Genomic DNA, 15948 nt, shown 5'->3' on the forward strand with positions numbered 1-15948 from the left:
CGGTTTGTGTCAACAAACGCTGGGGTACGTAAACAAAACCTCACCTTTTTTTCCCCCTTTTTACCGACGAAACTGTAGTGCATCATCTACCAAAACCGAACCTAGAAATATGCACAAAAGTTGCGAGAAACTTTAGTCGTTTTTTTATGCATTACGGACAGGGTTTTATGATGTTCAGCAGGGAGTATTAAAAGAGTGAAACGGATGTAAACAGTCGAGATAAGAGTTGTCCTAGCGCGTTGACGTTCGTTATGCAGAACATTCAATGCACAACTTCCAATTATGGTTTGAAGTTAGAAACTAAACAATATGACAAAATGTTAGGCTGCTGCAGAAATCCTCGACGCTAGTCATGGTCTAGCGCCATCGTCTGCCAATCTGCGAATATCCAGGTCTGGTGAACGCATTGACGTCATCACTACGGCGCAGTTTTAGGCCTACCAAGCCTTTTCTGTCCATTTGATTGACTTGAAAGGACTTTGCGGGCTAGCCCATGGGATCATACTTAGCATCTACTGCTCTAAGAGGCGACTTAAAAGGGTTTCGTCAGTTTTGGACAGAGTCCATGCATCTGCTCTATACAATCTGCGTTGGAACGATCCGGATGGGTCCTGCCGTGTAAAGACCGGGGTCGTTTTCAACTCACCAACGGGCCACGGGCCCGTATCTTGCATGGCCCTACCTAGCGTCAGATTGCAGAGAAGATAGGCAAGTTCATCTCCCAGGTGCAGTCTCTTCGCCATCTGCTCTACTCCGCCATCTTCTCCAAGGTCTGTGAAGATCCGTATCGTAATAATCTGAGCAGTGGATGATTTTTGTTAGTTTATTTCGGGATCCTCTCTGATCACTTGCACCTATCTCTTGGATGCATGAAATGAAGAAGGAAGAAATTTTTGTAGGAAATATTCAGCACCGTATTATACTTAAAGTTGCTTAAAAAGTTGAAAACAAATAGAGCAAATTTTCAAAAAAGTTGCAAGTCTTTGCTATAGTGTACTAATAGCTACTACTAAACTACTTAGGTTTTGACGTGTTTGACGCGTGATGATGTCCGTGGCGGTTGCATACGTTCGAGGCGTAACTAAATCGCAATCACACACACATTAAGTCATTAGTATCCCCTTTCCCTTCGCTATGACATTCAAACGTTTGTGTACGTGTTCGTTTTTTTTGCTAACCTCCTTCAACCAAGGACTCTCATCCACATCAATATTGTACCGCTTGCTGCAACAGAGTGAGCGTCTTTAAATATTTAAACACCAACAAAGGCGGTTAATCGGGTGCGCTACTCGTAAATAGACTGTCCTGCAGTTCTCTTCCCTCCCCCTCCCCCCCCCCCCACACACACACACACACACACACAGCCATCGTCCACTCGACAGGAGGATCCCGAAAGCCAATCAGGAATGGAGACACTGGTTTCACATCCTGGTGGGTTACTACAATCTGCTACTACTACAGCCACGTGTTGCCGGTTTCGTGAGCCTGATGATGTGCGGAAGCATCGGAAATAATTTTCTATCCTCCACCTCCGCCGTCCCTTGCATTCGCAACACTTTGTAAAGACTGAATCACGGTACCATGGTGTAAGCTGGCCCCTACAGGCCAGTCAGACCGATTGGGTTATCCTTGGCTTCTTCTGGGAACAGAAACAGGTTTCTGTTTTTTTTTTTTTTTAATTTTGCAGAGCCTGTGTACGTGTACGTGAGCACACGAAAACGATGATGTATCCTTCTTTTCCCTTCTCTTCATCTATCTCTCTCACACACTCTTTATTTGTTGCATCCAAGGAGTAGCACAAAATGGACGCTGATGACGATAAATGAGACGATCTCGAGCGAAAGAGGTAAGGTTGTAAGGGATGAAGGCATACAAGTGGCGGTGGTAATCACAGTAAAGGTAAGTGCAAGTGGAATATAGGGCTCTCTCGCACTATTCTATGGACCCAGGGACTATCCACGGTACGTGGCGGGTGTATTGCATTTCTGGCAGCTATTCATCTGGTTAATGGATTCTCTGGCATGTCCTGTTTGTCGTTGACGCTGGGATGAAGATTCGCAACACACTGTTTTTTTTTTTTTGCTTCCCCCTCTCTATTCGCTAATTGTGTGTGTGTGTGAGCGTACGTGTGTGTATGCTTTGTTTTGTGCAAGGTTTGTTTACTTGTAGCTGCACCTCGTAGTGGAGTTTTTACAAAAAAAAAAAAAACAGGACCTTCCCGCACCCTGGTCCGACTCCAACCTACCGCGGCCATTTTTTTTTTCTATTGCGATAGAACGGCCTGGCCGTATTGCAACCTTCCGCGGCCATCTTGTCGTAACGAATTCTTGCTACGTTCGAGAGGTTATGGTTATGGAAAATCGCTCTCCATTCGGGTTCATTCATTGGCAAGCATAATAAAACCCAACGAATCCCTCCGTCCTACGGCTCTTCTTCTACCGCCTTCTCTTGTTGTACGTTACTGCGGGAAAACGCGTGTAAATAGCGTCATGTGCATTATGCATCCATTTTTTTTTTATTCACTATGTGTGTGTGTGTGAGGCTGCATCTCTTAAAGCGTCTTTCGCGGGAGGCCTCGGGAGAAATGTGCAAAATGGAATCCTTCCCATCACATTGCATCGCCTTGTGATCGAGCGAACTGACAGCGATTCATCCCGGGGACACACATCAAACGGTGACACAGGACATACGTAGCGCCAGGAGCGGAAGACGGCCGGGAGTGGATGTGGAGGAGACGCTTGTACATCCTCCCTCCGTTCTCCAGAGCGTCGGAAATGGCTCCTTCTGCGTGAAGGTCCCGCCCGTAAGCAAACGCAGCAGCGAAGCAGTAGACGAATATGCGACATAAACCAGGAAGCTGGAAGGAAGCTTTCTTGCTTCCAACCATTATGTCGCCCGGTTTCGCCAAGGATTTTCCCTCCAGGAAGTGGGTAGAAACGTCCTTCGGGGGGAAAAAAGTGCATTTTGCGTTTCGGGGACGGTATTCGATCGTTCCTAGGGGATGTCGCGTGCAGCTCGGCTTGTTTTATGTGTCACGCCTTGTTCGGTAGGTTCGCGTTTGTGTGTTTGTTTGTTTTTTCGCAAGATGTGACTATTACTGCCCACGCACACACAGACCCACACAGGTGACTATCGTGCTGGAGGAATTCTCCTTTCAGTCGTTCTAGTGGTCGGAACTCATCAATGCAAGCAGAAAGAATGGTGAAATGTCAATAAAAGAATCAATTTACTGACATGCCGTGTGTGGCATTCTGCAAATATCACAATTTTACTATCCGCCATCTTTGGAGACGGTAAGTAGAAACTTTATAGTTGGCCTTGATGAGCTATAAAATTGTTTTGCAAACTGGGAATGCTAAGGACTCGGAGAATAGTGTAAGATACGGCGAAGATTAAGACCGAGGTGCTTCTTTCTCCTTTTGTTTGAGCAATAAAACTTCAACAGATCTTGGTCTTTCGTTTCTGGATGCCACAAGTTATTAAAAGCAGTCCAGCGTACTTGAAGACACTATCGGGGGGACTTCAATACAGGTCCCGCCATGTACCACAATCAACAGTAACACCAGTAGTCTCTTCTTTTTTTATGGTTCTAGTTGAGCAGGAGTTGAGGACGTCTTGATGATGTGGAACGCTCGCTAACTCGTTTCCGGGAAACTCTTTGTTCCATCCGCAGTTGGCAGGTCCGGCTACAGCTTTAGACCTCGCTGCGATCCTCCAAACTTTATGAAGAAAGGATCTTGGACGAGCGTCTTCCGGTTTGTGCATGAGTCCGGCATCCTCATCCCCTGCCCCAACCAATATGGAGTAGCAGAACTCTTCTACTCCCTCGAGAAAAACTGATCTCTCCGATACTCTGTCAACTGATACTTTACATCCTCAACCTAATCCTATCAGTCGTGTCGTGTGCTATCCCATGTAAAGATCTTTAGTTCTTGCAAATCTCCTTCGCGCAAGGAATGATATTACTAACTAGTGTAGAATCTCTTGCTTTTGGTGGTGGGTATAAGTTTGTTATCAATATCTTTCAGTTTCAAACTTTTTTTGCTTGTTTGCATTGTTTTGCTCACAATTATTATCTCATGTGAATATCTTTCCATCATCCATCTTTCAATGCCGAACTTCCCAGAGTGATGATTCACTTCCTTTTTCAGGAACTACATCAAATACTCCACTAAGATATTAAAGCCCCAAGGCTCGCTTAATCTTAGTCTATCCACATTGTGTTTATCAATAACCGTCCTTCACACTACCGCAACACAACATCCACCTCGTCCGAATATCACCATTTATCAAAAAAAAAATGGCAAGTTTATAGTAGCGAAAAACCCGAGAAATACTTCTCAATTTACTTGCACTTAACCTCACACCAGCTATCCTACCGGTCTCTTAAAAGTTAGACCGCAGCAGCAAAACTGTTCCGATGGTCACGCGGTCCCGGCCGCTGTAATCATCATTCATTGCCTTTCTACACATTCCACTGCCCGGATGGTGAAAGTAAAGCGAAAGGAAGAAATGAAACACATTCCTAGTTCTTCTTGTTAGCGTAGCGGCTGAAATTCTTGACCGTGTTGGGACATCGGCAACGGAAGCACACATCGGGTACGCCAACATCAATCATCGGCCATTCGGCCTGAGCTGACTCATGGACTCGCCACTAATGCCCGTGGGTCTTCAACCGCGAAGTGCGGATGAATGGCCCCGATCTGTCTTTCAGCGGGGACGACTGAACGCACATCCTGACACTGTCCGCTAAGTAGTGGTGTTGCATGTTCGATTTCCGAATGCACCTGCCGGGTGATGCATTTCAGAATTTCGGTGGGGATATCATATTAGATTGATTTTACTTTGCACGCCACGAAAAAAGGCTATGTTGGAGAATATTCCCCCATGGCACGGCATTAAGTGTGTCCCCTAAGGCATGGATGCTTCCAAAGTGAATGAACTCCACTTCAGAAAATGGTTCCACTTACTTACAAACTTACTTGGTACTTGGTGAAGAAATTAAACGAATTAGCTAATCAACTTTACGACTTCAAAAACTCAACTTCAGCTGAGTTCGCCCCGCTGCCGGTTTGACATGTCAAGGGGCACTGATACGCAACAGAAAAATGGGCTGAAATCGATGATGGCAACGCTTGGCAAGGGGGAGGGGGGGACTGTATCGGTGTTGGTCACAATCGAGCACGTCCTAGATCCTTGAAGTTACCCAAAATATGCAAAATACCCGGTACCGGTTACCAAAACAGCAACAACAACAACAAAAAAATCTCCTACGAAAGAAGCAAAACGAAATTGAATCAACGTTTCGGCAACATGTCGGGCACGATGCACACGATAAAGCTTGGGTGATGATGGGAAGATCCTTGTGATTGTACGTAACTGAATGCTTCGCTTCTGTCAAGTGAAGTTTGACAGCAGCCCTGGAAGTGAACGAAAACCCCGTCCAACGCCGTGTGACTAATTGACTAAAAGCATACCATCGTACGGGAACTAAACACACATGTCGCTTAGAAAATTGAAGAACAAGAAAGGGATAGAGCACGCGAGAGAGAGAGAGAGAGAGAATCAGCACCAAAAAAAAAACCTTGAAAACGCTCCACAAGCAGTCCCGAGATGCTCGATACACTGCATAATAGGCTTAATGACATTTATTACGACCCATACTGTGCCAACGTACGCCGTACGCTTTTCACACGCAAATTCATTTACCATCGTTCGTACCGTGACATGTGTGACAGACAGGGGCGGTGACGTGTGCGCGCTGTTTTGTGGGTGAAAGCTACTAACAGAGCCATTTGATTAGAGCTTTGCTTTTTTTTTTTCATTTGCCTTCGTCCGCAGCATGCAACAATTTTGAACGAACTGCACTTAGCTCGTTTACGAAGTTTTGTTTGGTGTGTTTTCACTCTCGTCCGGCTCGGACAAGTTGATGTAGGTGTGAGATAGTGAACTGTGTGGAATACCTTACACACATCACTACTTTGAGACCTCAGCGCAACAAATCGAAGACCTGAAGCTATTTATGATACTCTGCCTACTTTGAGTACAGTTTTTGTTAAGTCTTAACGACCCGTAACGACTTCACACTATGACGTTACGGTCAGGTTGAGACTTGATCCTTAGTTCTGCCGTATGAAGACCGGCTATCGCCTCGGACGCCCTCAGAAAATAGCTCTCACTAATTGTAGTCGTCCAGTACGTATGACTTGGTGGATGTCCACCCTCTCTTAACAGCTAAAGAACCTCGACCTACCTGTATAGTTGAACAAGGCACGCTCAAGAATCTGTACTGAACTATCCCATAGTACTAATATCTATCAACGACGACTACTAAGGACTATTTTGGATGGATTACTATCGTTGTGATCTTCTTAATCGCTGCGTGTATGTTTCCAGTGACATCCAAGATATCCTAAGGTTCAGGTTCTAGGTAGCAAGAGACCCAGCAATCTTCTTGATCGTTGGCGTGTATGTATCCAGTGCACCGCATGCAATTACGAGAACACTACCAGATATCAGGAGGCCTATTATAGGACCTGAATTCAAGCAATATTCTTCATCGCTCGAGGTCGCTAAGCACGCTATCACGAAGCTCGAAGCTCGAGTGTATCCATCCAGTAAACTTCAAGAAATCACGAGGCCTATCCTGGGACCTGAATCCAAGCAACTAGCAGTAGTATAACGCGTCATAAACAGCATCATTATTTCACGGAACCAAATCAAATTAAACACCTACATTGTGGATATCGTACACTAGCCTAATACAGCCCTCATTAGAAAATCAATTAAACCTAACAGGCTGCCCTAATTTACACACATAGATACTCGAGAGCGTTTTGAAATTGGTACCTGTCACCACATGTGAGGAACGTTTTTTTTTTTCTTTCTATACTGTAGTTTTCGTCGCTACATCACCCATTTCGGTAAGCCACAACACGCCACAAACTTTATCAAAACCGCGTATGCCATAATTACGCACACCAGCAAACCGAAGCGCACCGTGACACTCGCAAATCCACAAATCGTCTGTGCTGTGCTGCACTGCCATCTATCTAAACTAAATAGCCTCGACAGCCTTCGCTGAGTGTGCGGTGAGAGTGAGGTGGTGGGCGACGACGACAACAATCACTCACTTATTTGGAGTCGAATTAATTTAATTGCGATAATTGGTGGATATTATTTACATTCGTTTCGATGGTGGAGACAGCCCCGCTTGCTCTGTTCTCTGTGTTCCTTTGCTGCAAAATGGCGCTGCGGATGTCGGAAGTTTGGAGGGAGGAAGTGGGAGCGTACTGAAGCAAGAAATTGTCTGATCGAAAGGGATTTGTCACATCGAAGGGAGTCAAGTGGCGAACCGGCGGGCAGGACTTCGATTTGTTCGACATCGGTACGAACGAGGACAAACATGGGCCACGTGCGCGTGTATAGCCTGGGAACCCGTAGGGCGGAAAACCGCAAACCGTCCGATGCGACTGAGCTGCCCCCGCACGGTGGAGAAGCAGTCGGGTGAGCAATTCTAGCAGCAGGAGCACCATCCAACGGATTGACAATTGGCGACAAATCGATCGGCGCGATTGGCGTCGACGATTTACATGAATAGTGCTGGGTTCAATTATGTGTGCACTGTTCCGACGCCACAGCATGCGCGCGCCCGGCATATGCTCAACCCCGGACGGATGTAACCACACGTCACGTCACGCCAATTGTTGTGTCGATCGTGGTCGAACCACCAGCAGACAACTGTATCGTGCGGAATCCGTATGCCTGCCCTAGGTTGCATACGTTGGTGCATACCGGGGTGCCCAGAAGAAGGCCCCCGTGTGCGTTTAAATGGTTGGGCACGCAATCGCCGAATGGCAAGACGCTCGGTCGGTGCACGATTACCAGTGTGTCTGAGAGGTCGGCGAGGAATTAAGTATAGGGTGCATTTCTAGGACATTGGGTTAAGCAAGAAGACCTCGGGAGGTTAGCGTAAATCAAGTATGCTAATTTTACAGAAGAATAGCACGTGCTTTGATTTTAACGATTTTTCATACACGGCGACCTTGGTGTCCTCACCAATCCACCAAACTATCGATCGTTGTTCTGCGTCTATCTACAAAGTTTGATGGCGATTATAGAGCGTCTATTAGCGGCTAGGTACCGGCCATCCAATAACTGTATTATATGAATGTTGACTGTATCAGAACTGCCTAGGACCAATTCCACCAGGACCTTAGTTCTTGGTCCATAGCAGATCAGAGCAATTTACCAATCGGTCAAGTTGCTGATTATCAGGCACCGTAATGTAACCTTAAGTTTACTATCTACCTCCCTCCCTCTTCCGTTCTATTTATTTCGAGATAAACTTCAAATTTCACTGAGGCACGAACAAGTCCTTCATCAGACCTCCATGTTTATAGAAAACATTCTATCGTATGTCCTCAACGCTCCCATCAATCCTCCTAACTTCTCTACGTGATACTCTTCACATGGCAGTATCGGATATCGAATCCCGTCCGAACTGTCTTCCCGTACACAAGACTGACTACCCTTTAATCGGGTAAAGCAAGTCAAGGAAATACAGTAATGGTAGGGCTTATATCCTTTGTGGTTGTAGTGCAAAAGAAGAAGAAATCAACTCCAGTAAAGGGGCCTCTTGTTTATCTTACTCCTTCTTTTTCTTGGCGATCTTCGATCAATCTTCTAAGGTCACGTCGGCCATCCAATGGCCTGCTAGACTTGCTGATTTCACGTAGTTCGATATTTAGTCCTCACTGCGGGGGGAAGGTCCGGATCGGATTTGAACCCCGCCACCTGAGCTTTATCTTACTCATAGTCCTCATCGAGGCGGCCCAATGGTGTAGGTGACAGCGGCGCCGGTCTTCAACCGGGGCCGGACCTGGGCTCAATCCGGACCGTAGTGAGGACTGACTATCCAACTGCTTACTATCGGTAAGTCTAGTAAGCCATTTCGATGACCAGCATGACCTTAGAGGTCGTTACAGGTCTTAGCATCCTACATTATATTATTCTTGAAGTATTGCCGAATATGTAACGCTTACCCAGCGCTTTAGCAACCGTCGAGCAAGACATACAAGAGTAAGACCCTTCAAGTTGCTCTTGTGCTTCTCTGTAAAGCCGTGAAACAACTCGGACAAACACTTCAATGTTCAAAGGAAGTTCTGGCAAATATCTAAGTCTATTTGCCGGAAATTTCCTGTTCTAAACGATACAAACTCGTTCTCGGTAGTCTGTTGCTTGTTGTCTAACTGTCAAGCCATCATTCAAACAGCGCTTACGACAAGTTGCATGTCGAAATGTATGGTCTTCGGGCAAAATATTTTTATTTTGAAAAAAAGCTCGCAAATGATTATTATAGGGAGAGCCTTTTCGAGTGTTTTATCCAATATCATGTACAAGCTGTTTCCTCCCTGTAGTATGCCTCATCCCGGGCACATTTGGTTCGGATAATTATGATAACAATATTAAACTAAACAGAAAAGCATTCGATATGGTTGACTTCGAAGCTGCTGTGACAGGGTTTTACAGAGCTACATTGCTAGCGATTTTTCTAAGCGCACCCTAAGAGTAGCAAGAGATCGGGTGTAGCCGCTGTAACACAGTAGTTTTGTTGTACATGTTGCATGGCTACCAAAGCACGGCCTAAGCTGTGCTTTCTTTACAATTGAGCGGAACGGCACTCTGACATCTAGATGGCGCTTTACCAGCAGTGCAGGGTTCGACCTACGTTTTCTCATAACACCCATATTTTTGAATGAAAGAGAAGCCGTTTCGATTGATAATGAAATGTTACTCTTCTACCTTTAACTATTTGAAAACGTAATACAGAAAGCTAAGAAAGCGGAACAAATATAGTTGGTGGTGGCTTGAGTAGCCGTCACCCGCAATGTATATTTCTTTTCCATTTATTACTCTCTGATGTCTGATTCTCTCCTGCGCGTTTACATGTGCTAGCGACCCCCTCTATATCTGTGTGCAACCTAGTGTGAAAATACCTATTCCATAGAATTTTTAATTTTTAGAGCAACACACATCCAATTGCATAAATGGGTCCTCACCTCCCCCCCCCCTCCAACCTCTGCAAACACTGCCCGCCCAACATTACAAGTAAATGCGACAAAACCGGATTCGGGGGATCGCGTCTTCTACAGCTCATCGTGTGATCCACCCTGGTCCTGCAGATGCTGCATCACGAACTCGTGCAAATCGTCCAGCGACCGATGGCCAAAGTACTCCGTCACCTTTTCACCCTCGCGGTACAGAAAGACGGTCGGATACCCGTTTACCTCCTGCTCGCCGCACAGCTCCTTGTTCGCATCGACCGTACAGTCGACCTTCGCTATCTTCACGTCGTCCCGGGCGGCCAGCTTCTCCGCCAGCTGCTCCCAGGTCGGTGCGAGCCGCATACAGTGTCCGCACCAGGGTGCGTAAAACTTTACCACCGTCACACCCTTCGCGATAGCGTGCGCAAAATCGCCCTCGCTCAGCTGCACCACCACCGACCGATTGTCCTCCCGCTCAGCACCACCCTCCAGTGTGCCTTCCTCCTTCTTCTTGTCGCCCTGCTGCTGCCCGCCGGCCTCCTGCTCCTCCTTCAGCCCACCGGCCATCCGGGACACGTACTGCTTCAGATCGGCATGGGTCCGGGGTCCGGTGTACTTCTCAATCTTCTTGCCATCCTCGATCCACAGCAGCGTCGGGTAGCCCTTCACCTCAAAGTCCGTACAGATCGGCCGGTACTGGGTGCAATCGATCTTCGACACACGGATATCACGCTCGTGCTCCAGGCTGCGGGCCAACTCCTCCCAGGTCGGTGCAAGCTTCGTACAGTGGCCGCACCACGGGGCGTAGAACTTCACAAAATGCTTCCCGCTCGAGACGTGTTTCGCGAACGTGTCCTCGGTCAGCTCGGTTAGCGGCGATACGGGGGTTGGCGGTGCGTCCGGCAGGCCGCCATCCTCCTGCGAACTATCCGCCCCCTCCTTAGCACCCTCGCCGGCTGCCGTCGCTAGCTGCTCGTCGAGGAACGCGTTAAACTGGGCAAGATCGCGACCGCCCCGGTACTTGGTGCCGCCGTCACCGCCCGATCCACCCTTCCGGAACAGCTTCAGCATCGGGTAGCCGGTAATGTCGTGCTGCGTGCAAAGATCACCATCGGTCGTACAGTCGACCCGGCCAATCTTTACCACCCCGTCCGCATCGCCGTTGCGTGCCTCGGCCAGGGAGGCCCAGGTTGGGGCCAGCTTCTTGCAGTAGTCGCACCTGGGAGCAGGAAAGATCCGGGGTAGACAGCACCACAAAAAAAAAGAGGATACAGAAAAACAGGTGAGAAATCGCATATTAGGGAGAATGCTTCCAACGTCCGCCCGTAGCTATAACCGGTTTTTGTAAAAATAAATCACAGCGACACAGACACACACACACACGCATACACTTACCATGGTGCGTAGAACATCACGAAGTAGTTGGCACCATCGACCTCCGTCTGAAAGTTGTCCTTCGTCAAATGTACGCTGGTCGTATCCGAGTGTCCGTTGGCCAGCGTGGCCAACAGCAGTGCCACCATTACGGTGAAGGTTCGCTGCGTTCCGGCCATCTTATTTTACTGTATTCTCCGGCACTGTGCGGAAACAGCTACCCTTGTCTGGTCGGTGAATGCGTGTGTCGTGCTGCTTATCTTTCTCCGTCCCGGGGTAGAAACACACACACACTCTCTCTCTCTCTCTCTCTTACACGACCGGGAGTGGTCTGTCGTGTAAGTTTCAGGGGTTGGGGTGCGATTTATCACAATCACTTCAACTTGTTGTCTGTCGTTTGATTGCAGTAGGCTGTTGAATAGCGGAAGAAGCTCGGACTGCTTATCGCGGTAAAGCGCCCACACATAGAGGTGGACACGCAAACACACACTACCGGGACCGGAACGTATACCGCAGCACAGCCTCCTTTCGCTGGCGTCGAAATAGGAACGGTTCAGGGGATCGCCTCGTAGCGAAAGACCGTTTTTGACAGATCGCTGGGAATTTGGGAATTTGACAGGCAGCCGACCGGGCGCGCGGTTGCGTACACGACGCGAGTTTGCCAAGGTTGACAGAGACCCATTTACAGGGTTGCTAGGTTGTAGTAATTTGCAACGGTTTAACGGTCGGTGAAACTGCCGGGGAAAAAAAGGAAACATATTTTTTCGGATTTCTCTTTCTCAACTTGAGAAGCTTTGCATGGCGAGGAACATTTTGTCTTACGTGTATCACTCGTCTTGAGGTATTCAGATCTTTTCTGCCAATAAAAATTCCACAAAATGCTGCGATACTCCAGTGATGGCATTCGGTACGGTTTGAAAACTGAGTTTCAAGGACTATTTTGCAAACATTGTAAAACAAATGCTTGATCTGATGTACATCTGATGTTATTATAGCTAGAAAAAAACATCCATCTGATACCTTTCGCGTCACAAATTCAGGAAGGTATAACGCCACCATGTTTAAAGGACCATTCATAGTCTACTGCGTCGTCTCTACGGTGCGGTCTGTCTGGTGAAATCCATAGGAGGACTAGTCCTTTGCAGTGAGGACATGCTATCCAACTACTTGATATTAATAAGGCTCGTAAGCCATCAGATTAGGTCTTAAAAGGTCGTTAACCCTTGAAGGAGAGCCGGCACCTGTCTTTCATACAAAAAATAAAGGATTACGAAACCTCCCATATTCATCATCTTCTTCGAATTTGGCTCTGCTAGCTCGCGAAGTCTTCCCAATTACCTGCTAATTGCTAGGTTCCTTGACTTGATTATACCTGGACAGTCAAGTCAAGTCAAGGACGGGGTTCGATGTCCCGGTCCTGCCAAGTGAAGGCCAGCTGAAGCTATAATTAACCCTTTGACTGATGTAGTGCTGATGTAGTGAGACTGATTGCAGTGCAATCAGAGCTAATGAATTTCCTAGTAAATATTAAAATATTTTGCCCCTCGGTGATATTTTAGCTTATTTTAAAGCATACAAAAAAAACACACCAAAATACAAAAATAAAACATGAAAACATTGCAGACACACATTGAAATAAATAAAACAACACAAAAATAAACAGAAAAAAAGAACAAAGTACAAAAAAGATTTTGTTAAGTTTCTTGTTTTGCATTGCTATTGCGACAGATTTTTATCGTTTTTCGTTTTTCGCGCGCGGATTGGTAATTTTTTAAATATTTATTTTTTTTATTTCAATTTTTTAATAATTATTATTACATATAGAAGGTTTTTTTTCATATCTTAAATAATTTATTATAATTATTCATCCGTATTCGCATGTTTTTTCTTCGTTCTCTCCTTCTTTTATCTCTCGCCCCCTCTCGCTTTCTCTCTCTCCCTTTTACTTCACCCTTTTCTTGCTTCCAAGCGTGTGTGTGTCTGTCTCTCTATGTGTATTCTTTTTTTTCTTCTCTCTTGTGTGACTTGTTTGCTTGTTTTGGGCTGTGTTTTTTTCCCTTCCCTCTTCCCTCTACTTCTTTTCTTCTTTATTAGTCAATAGTTCTTCTTTATTATATTTATTACTTTAAATTTATTAAATGTTTTGTTTTTCTTTTTCTTTGCAAACTGTCTTCCTTCCACTCCGCTTTGCCCCATTTTTTCTGCTGCATTTGCATACACACACACACGCACACATACACCACACCACACCACTCCCCCCGTATATATTATTTGCCAGCCTTATTTACTTATTTTGCTTCGTTCCGAGTTTTCTTGTTTGTTTGCTTATTTTTTGCCATTTTTTGTTTGTTTGTTTGTTTGCTTTTGCTTCCATTCCAACACACAGCACATTACCCTAATTCCTCCCGCTTTCCCCTTACCACGATCTTCCCAACGATCCCACCCTCCAACACCTTTTTGGCGCGGGGCGCGGGAGGTGATGGGAGCGGTGTATATTCTATTACCATTGTAATTTTATTTTATTTAACATTAACTGTCAAGCGTGAGCGCGCGCGCGCACGCACGCACGCACACACATTAAGGAAGGGAATGAGGCTTCATCCTTTTAACTTCATCACCTTGGTTTCTGTTTTACTTTTGCCGATCGGTAGTGTAGGTTGTGGCTCTATAATGAATATTTTATTTATCAATATATCATATAATTTCTTTAGCCTTGTGATTTCCTTTTCTTTCTTTTCTCTCTCGCTCTCCTCAACTCTCTCCTCATTCTTTTTTTTTTAGCGTTTCTTCCTTGTTCAATAGGATCACCCTTTTATATCTTCACCACCATCTTGCTGCCCTCTTCGCGGTAAGCCCACTACTCACAGAAAACGCAGGTTTCTCTGGTAAGTCTTTAGCGTTTAAATGTTATACAGCTACCGAACTATAACCTCTGCCCACTTGCAATAGAGATTGGTGTAGTGTGCTGTGACTGACGGGCAAGCGGCAGTAGTAGTGTTTTAGAACTTGTAAACCAACCCTTCAACGGTTGGTTGTATTGCCGTTCCTACATCTTCCTATCTAGAAGCTGCGCTGCTGCCGGATTTCCTAACTTTTCTTCCACAGTTTGCTTTTATTTTTCGCAAAGTAGGACTTCAATGTTCAGGTTAGGTTTTACGTTACTTTTGGTTTTTTTTTTGTTTCCCTGGGGAGCTACACTACACCCATTTTGGCCTTTGGCCTTACCAATGAGAGAAGGGCGTTTTATTTATCCTAGATATTCCCCTCCTCCCTTATCAAATACAGCTTCTAGGTGAATTACACGCATCCTGGTCGGCAGATTCTTTACGAACGCACACACACACACACACATACGCCGCGCGGACATCACATACGTATTTGTGTTTTTAGAATGTTTGTTTTTTTTTTTTTGTTTGCATTCGGGTTTAGCTCGAAACGACTACTAAACGGTTATTATTCCCTAAAACAAAAAAAAAGGTCGATGAGCATCGGCGTGATGTGATTCGGAACTTGCTTGAATCCTTTTTATTTTCTTCTTCGTTTGCTTCTGTTATGTTGGATTTAAATTTTTCTTGCTTTACTTGTTTTGCAGTATCAAAATTTGTGTCCCATAATAGGATCGTACCACACACAAATAATAGTACGCTTGTATGTGTGATTGTGGGGGATGGGCACGCTCTGTCGTCTACCAGTTTGATTTGACCAGCTTTGATTTTTGCATCCTTTCCGCATCGTGGCGTCTTTGATGTGCCTCTGTTTGGAACTGTGTGACTGTGTATGTGTGTTGTATATACTATCTTCTCATAATGGAACTATCGAAATGAACAATTATGGGTGTTTTGGGGTGTTTTTTTTTTTTTTGTTTTCATTCTCCTTATCCGTTTGCTCTCCCTTTCCTAAAGCATCGTTACGCTATGTACAAGCATTAAACAACCGAACTATATGTGCTTTGTGTATTTTTGTATCTTCACGTTTGTTTTTCGCTAATCAAAGAAGTTGTACCAAAATTTTGAGCTCGAACTTTTTACCGCCCCATTCTGCTAAGCACACTACTTATCACGGGCCCGCAAATCAACCTGTTTCAACAATTAAACGCTCACATGGTAGAGAGTGATATACACTAACCACAAATACGAGAGAATCCTCATACCTATTGCTTCTGCTACATGCTGGCGTTCCGCCCGATTTTGTTTGCATTTGTGTGTGTGTGTGTGTGTATATATGTGATGGCAATAAGGCCAGCCTATTGCTCCTGAATGAGGATAACAACGAGAGGAGAGTAAATAGGAGAAAGAAGAAAAAAAAAAGCAATTTAAAAATACAATAATCTGTTCCCATTTTGTTTCCTCTCCATTACATTGCTTGGCTTACATTGAGCTAGATCTCGAGATACCATAATTTGTATATTTTTTATGTTTTTCATGTTGCCTGCCCTATTGACAAAATCTGCCAACCATGACACTATTATGGCAAATTTGTATCGACAAAAAACCTTAATGTGTGTCTGCAATGTATGAGTTTGGGTGTA

General features: G+C 45.4%; 1 protein-coding gene across 1 annotated transcript in view; it reads right to left on the reverse strand.

Moving 5' to 3' along the window:
• Positions 1-10148: 10148 nt before the first annotated feature.
• Positions 10149-15948, reverse strand: part of LOC126558031 (thioredoxin domain-containing protein 5 homolog) — a 227925-nt gene continuing 222125 nt past the window's right edge. Inside the window, exons 2-3 of the mRNA XM_050213968.1 lie at positions 11442-11623; positions 10149-11265 (exon numbers count right to left, since the gene is read on the reverse strand). Coding sequence (XP_050069925.1) covers positions 10149-11265; positions 11442-11599 — 1275 coding nt within the window. The 5' untranslated portion in view covers positions 11600-11623. The remainder of the gene's footprint in view (positions 11266-11441; positions 11624-15948) is intronic.

This window comes from Anopheles maculipalpis, chromosome X, assembly GCF_943734695.1.
Source record: "Anopheles maculipalpis chromosome X, idAnoMacuDA_375_x, whole genome shotgun sequence".
Classification (NCBI taxonomy): domain Eukaryota; kingdom Metazoa; phylum Arthropoda; class Insecta; order Diptera; family Culicidae; genus Anopheles; species Anopheles maculipalpis.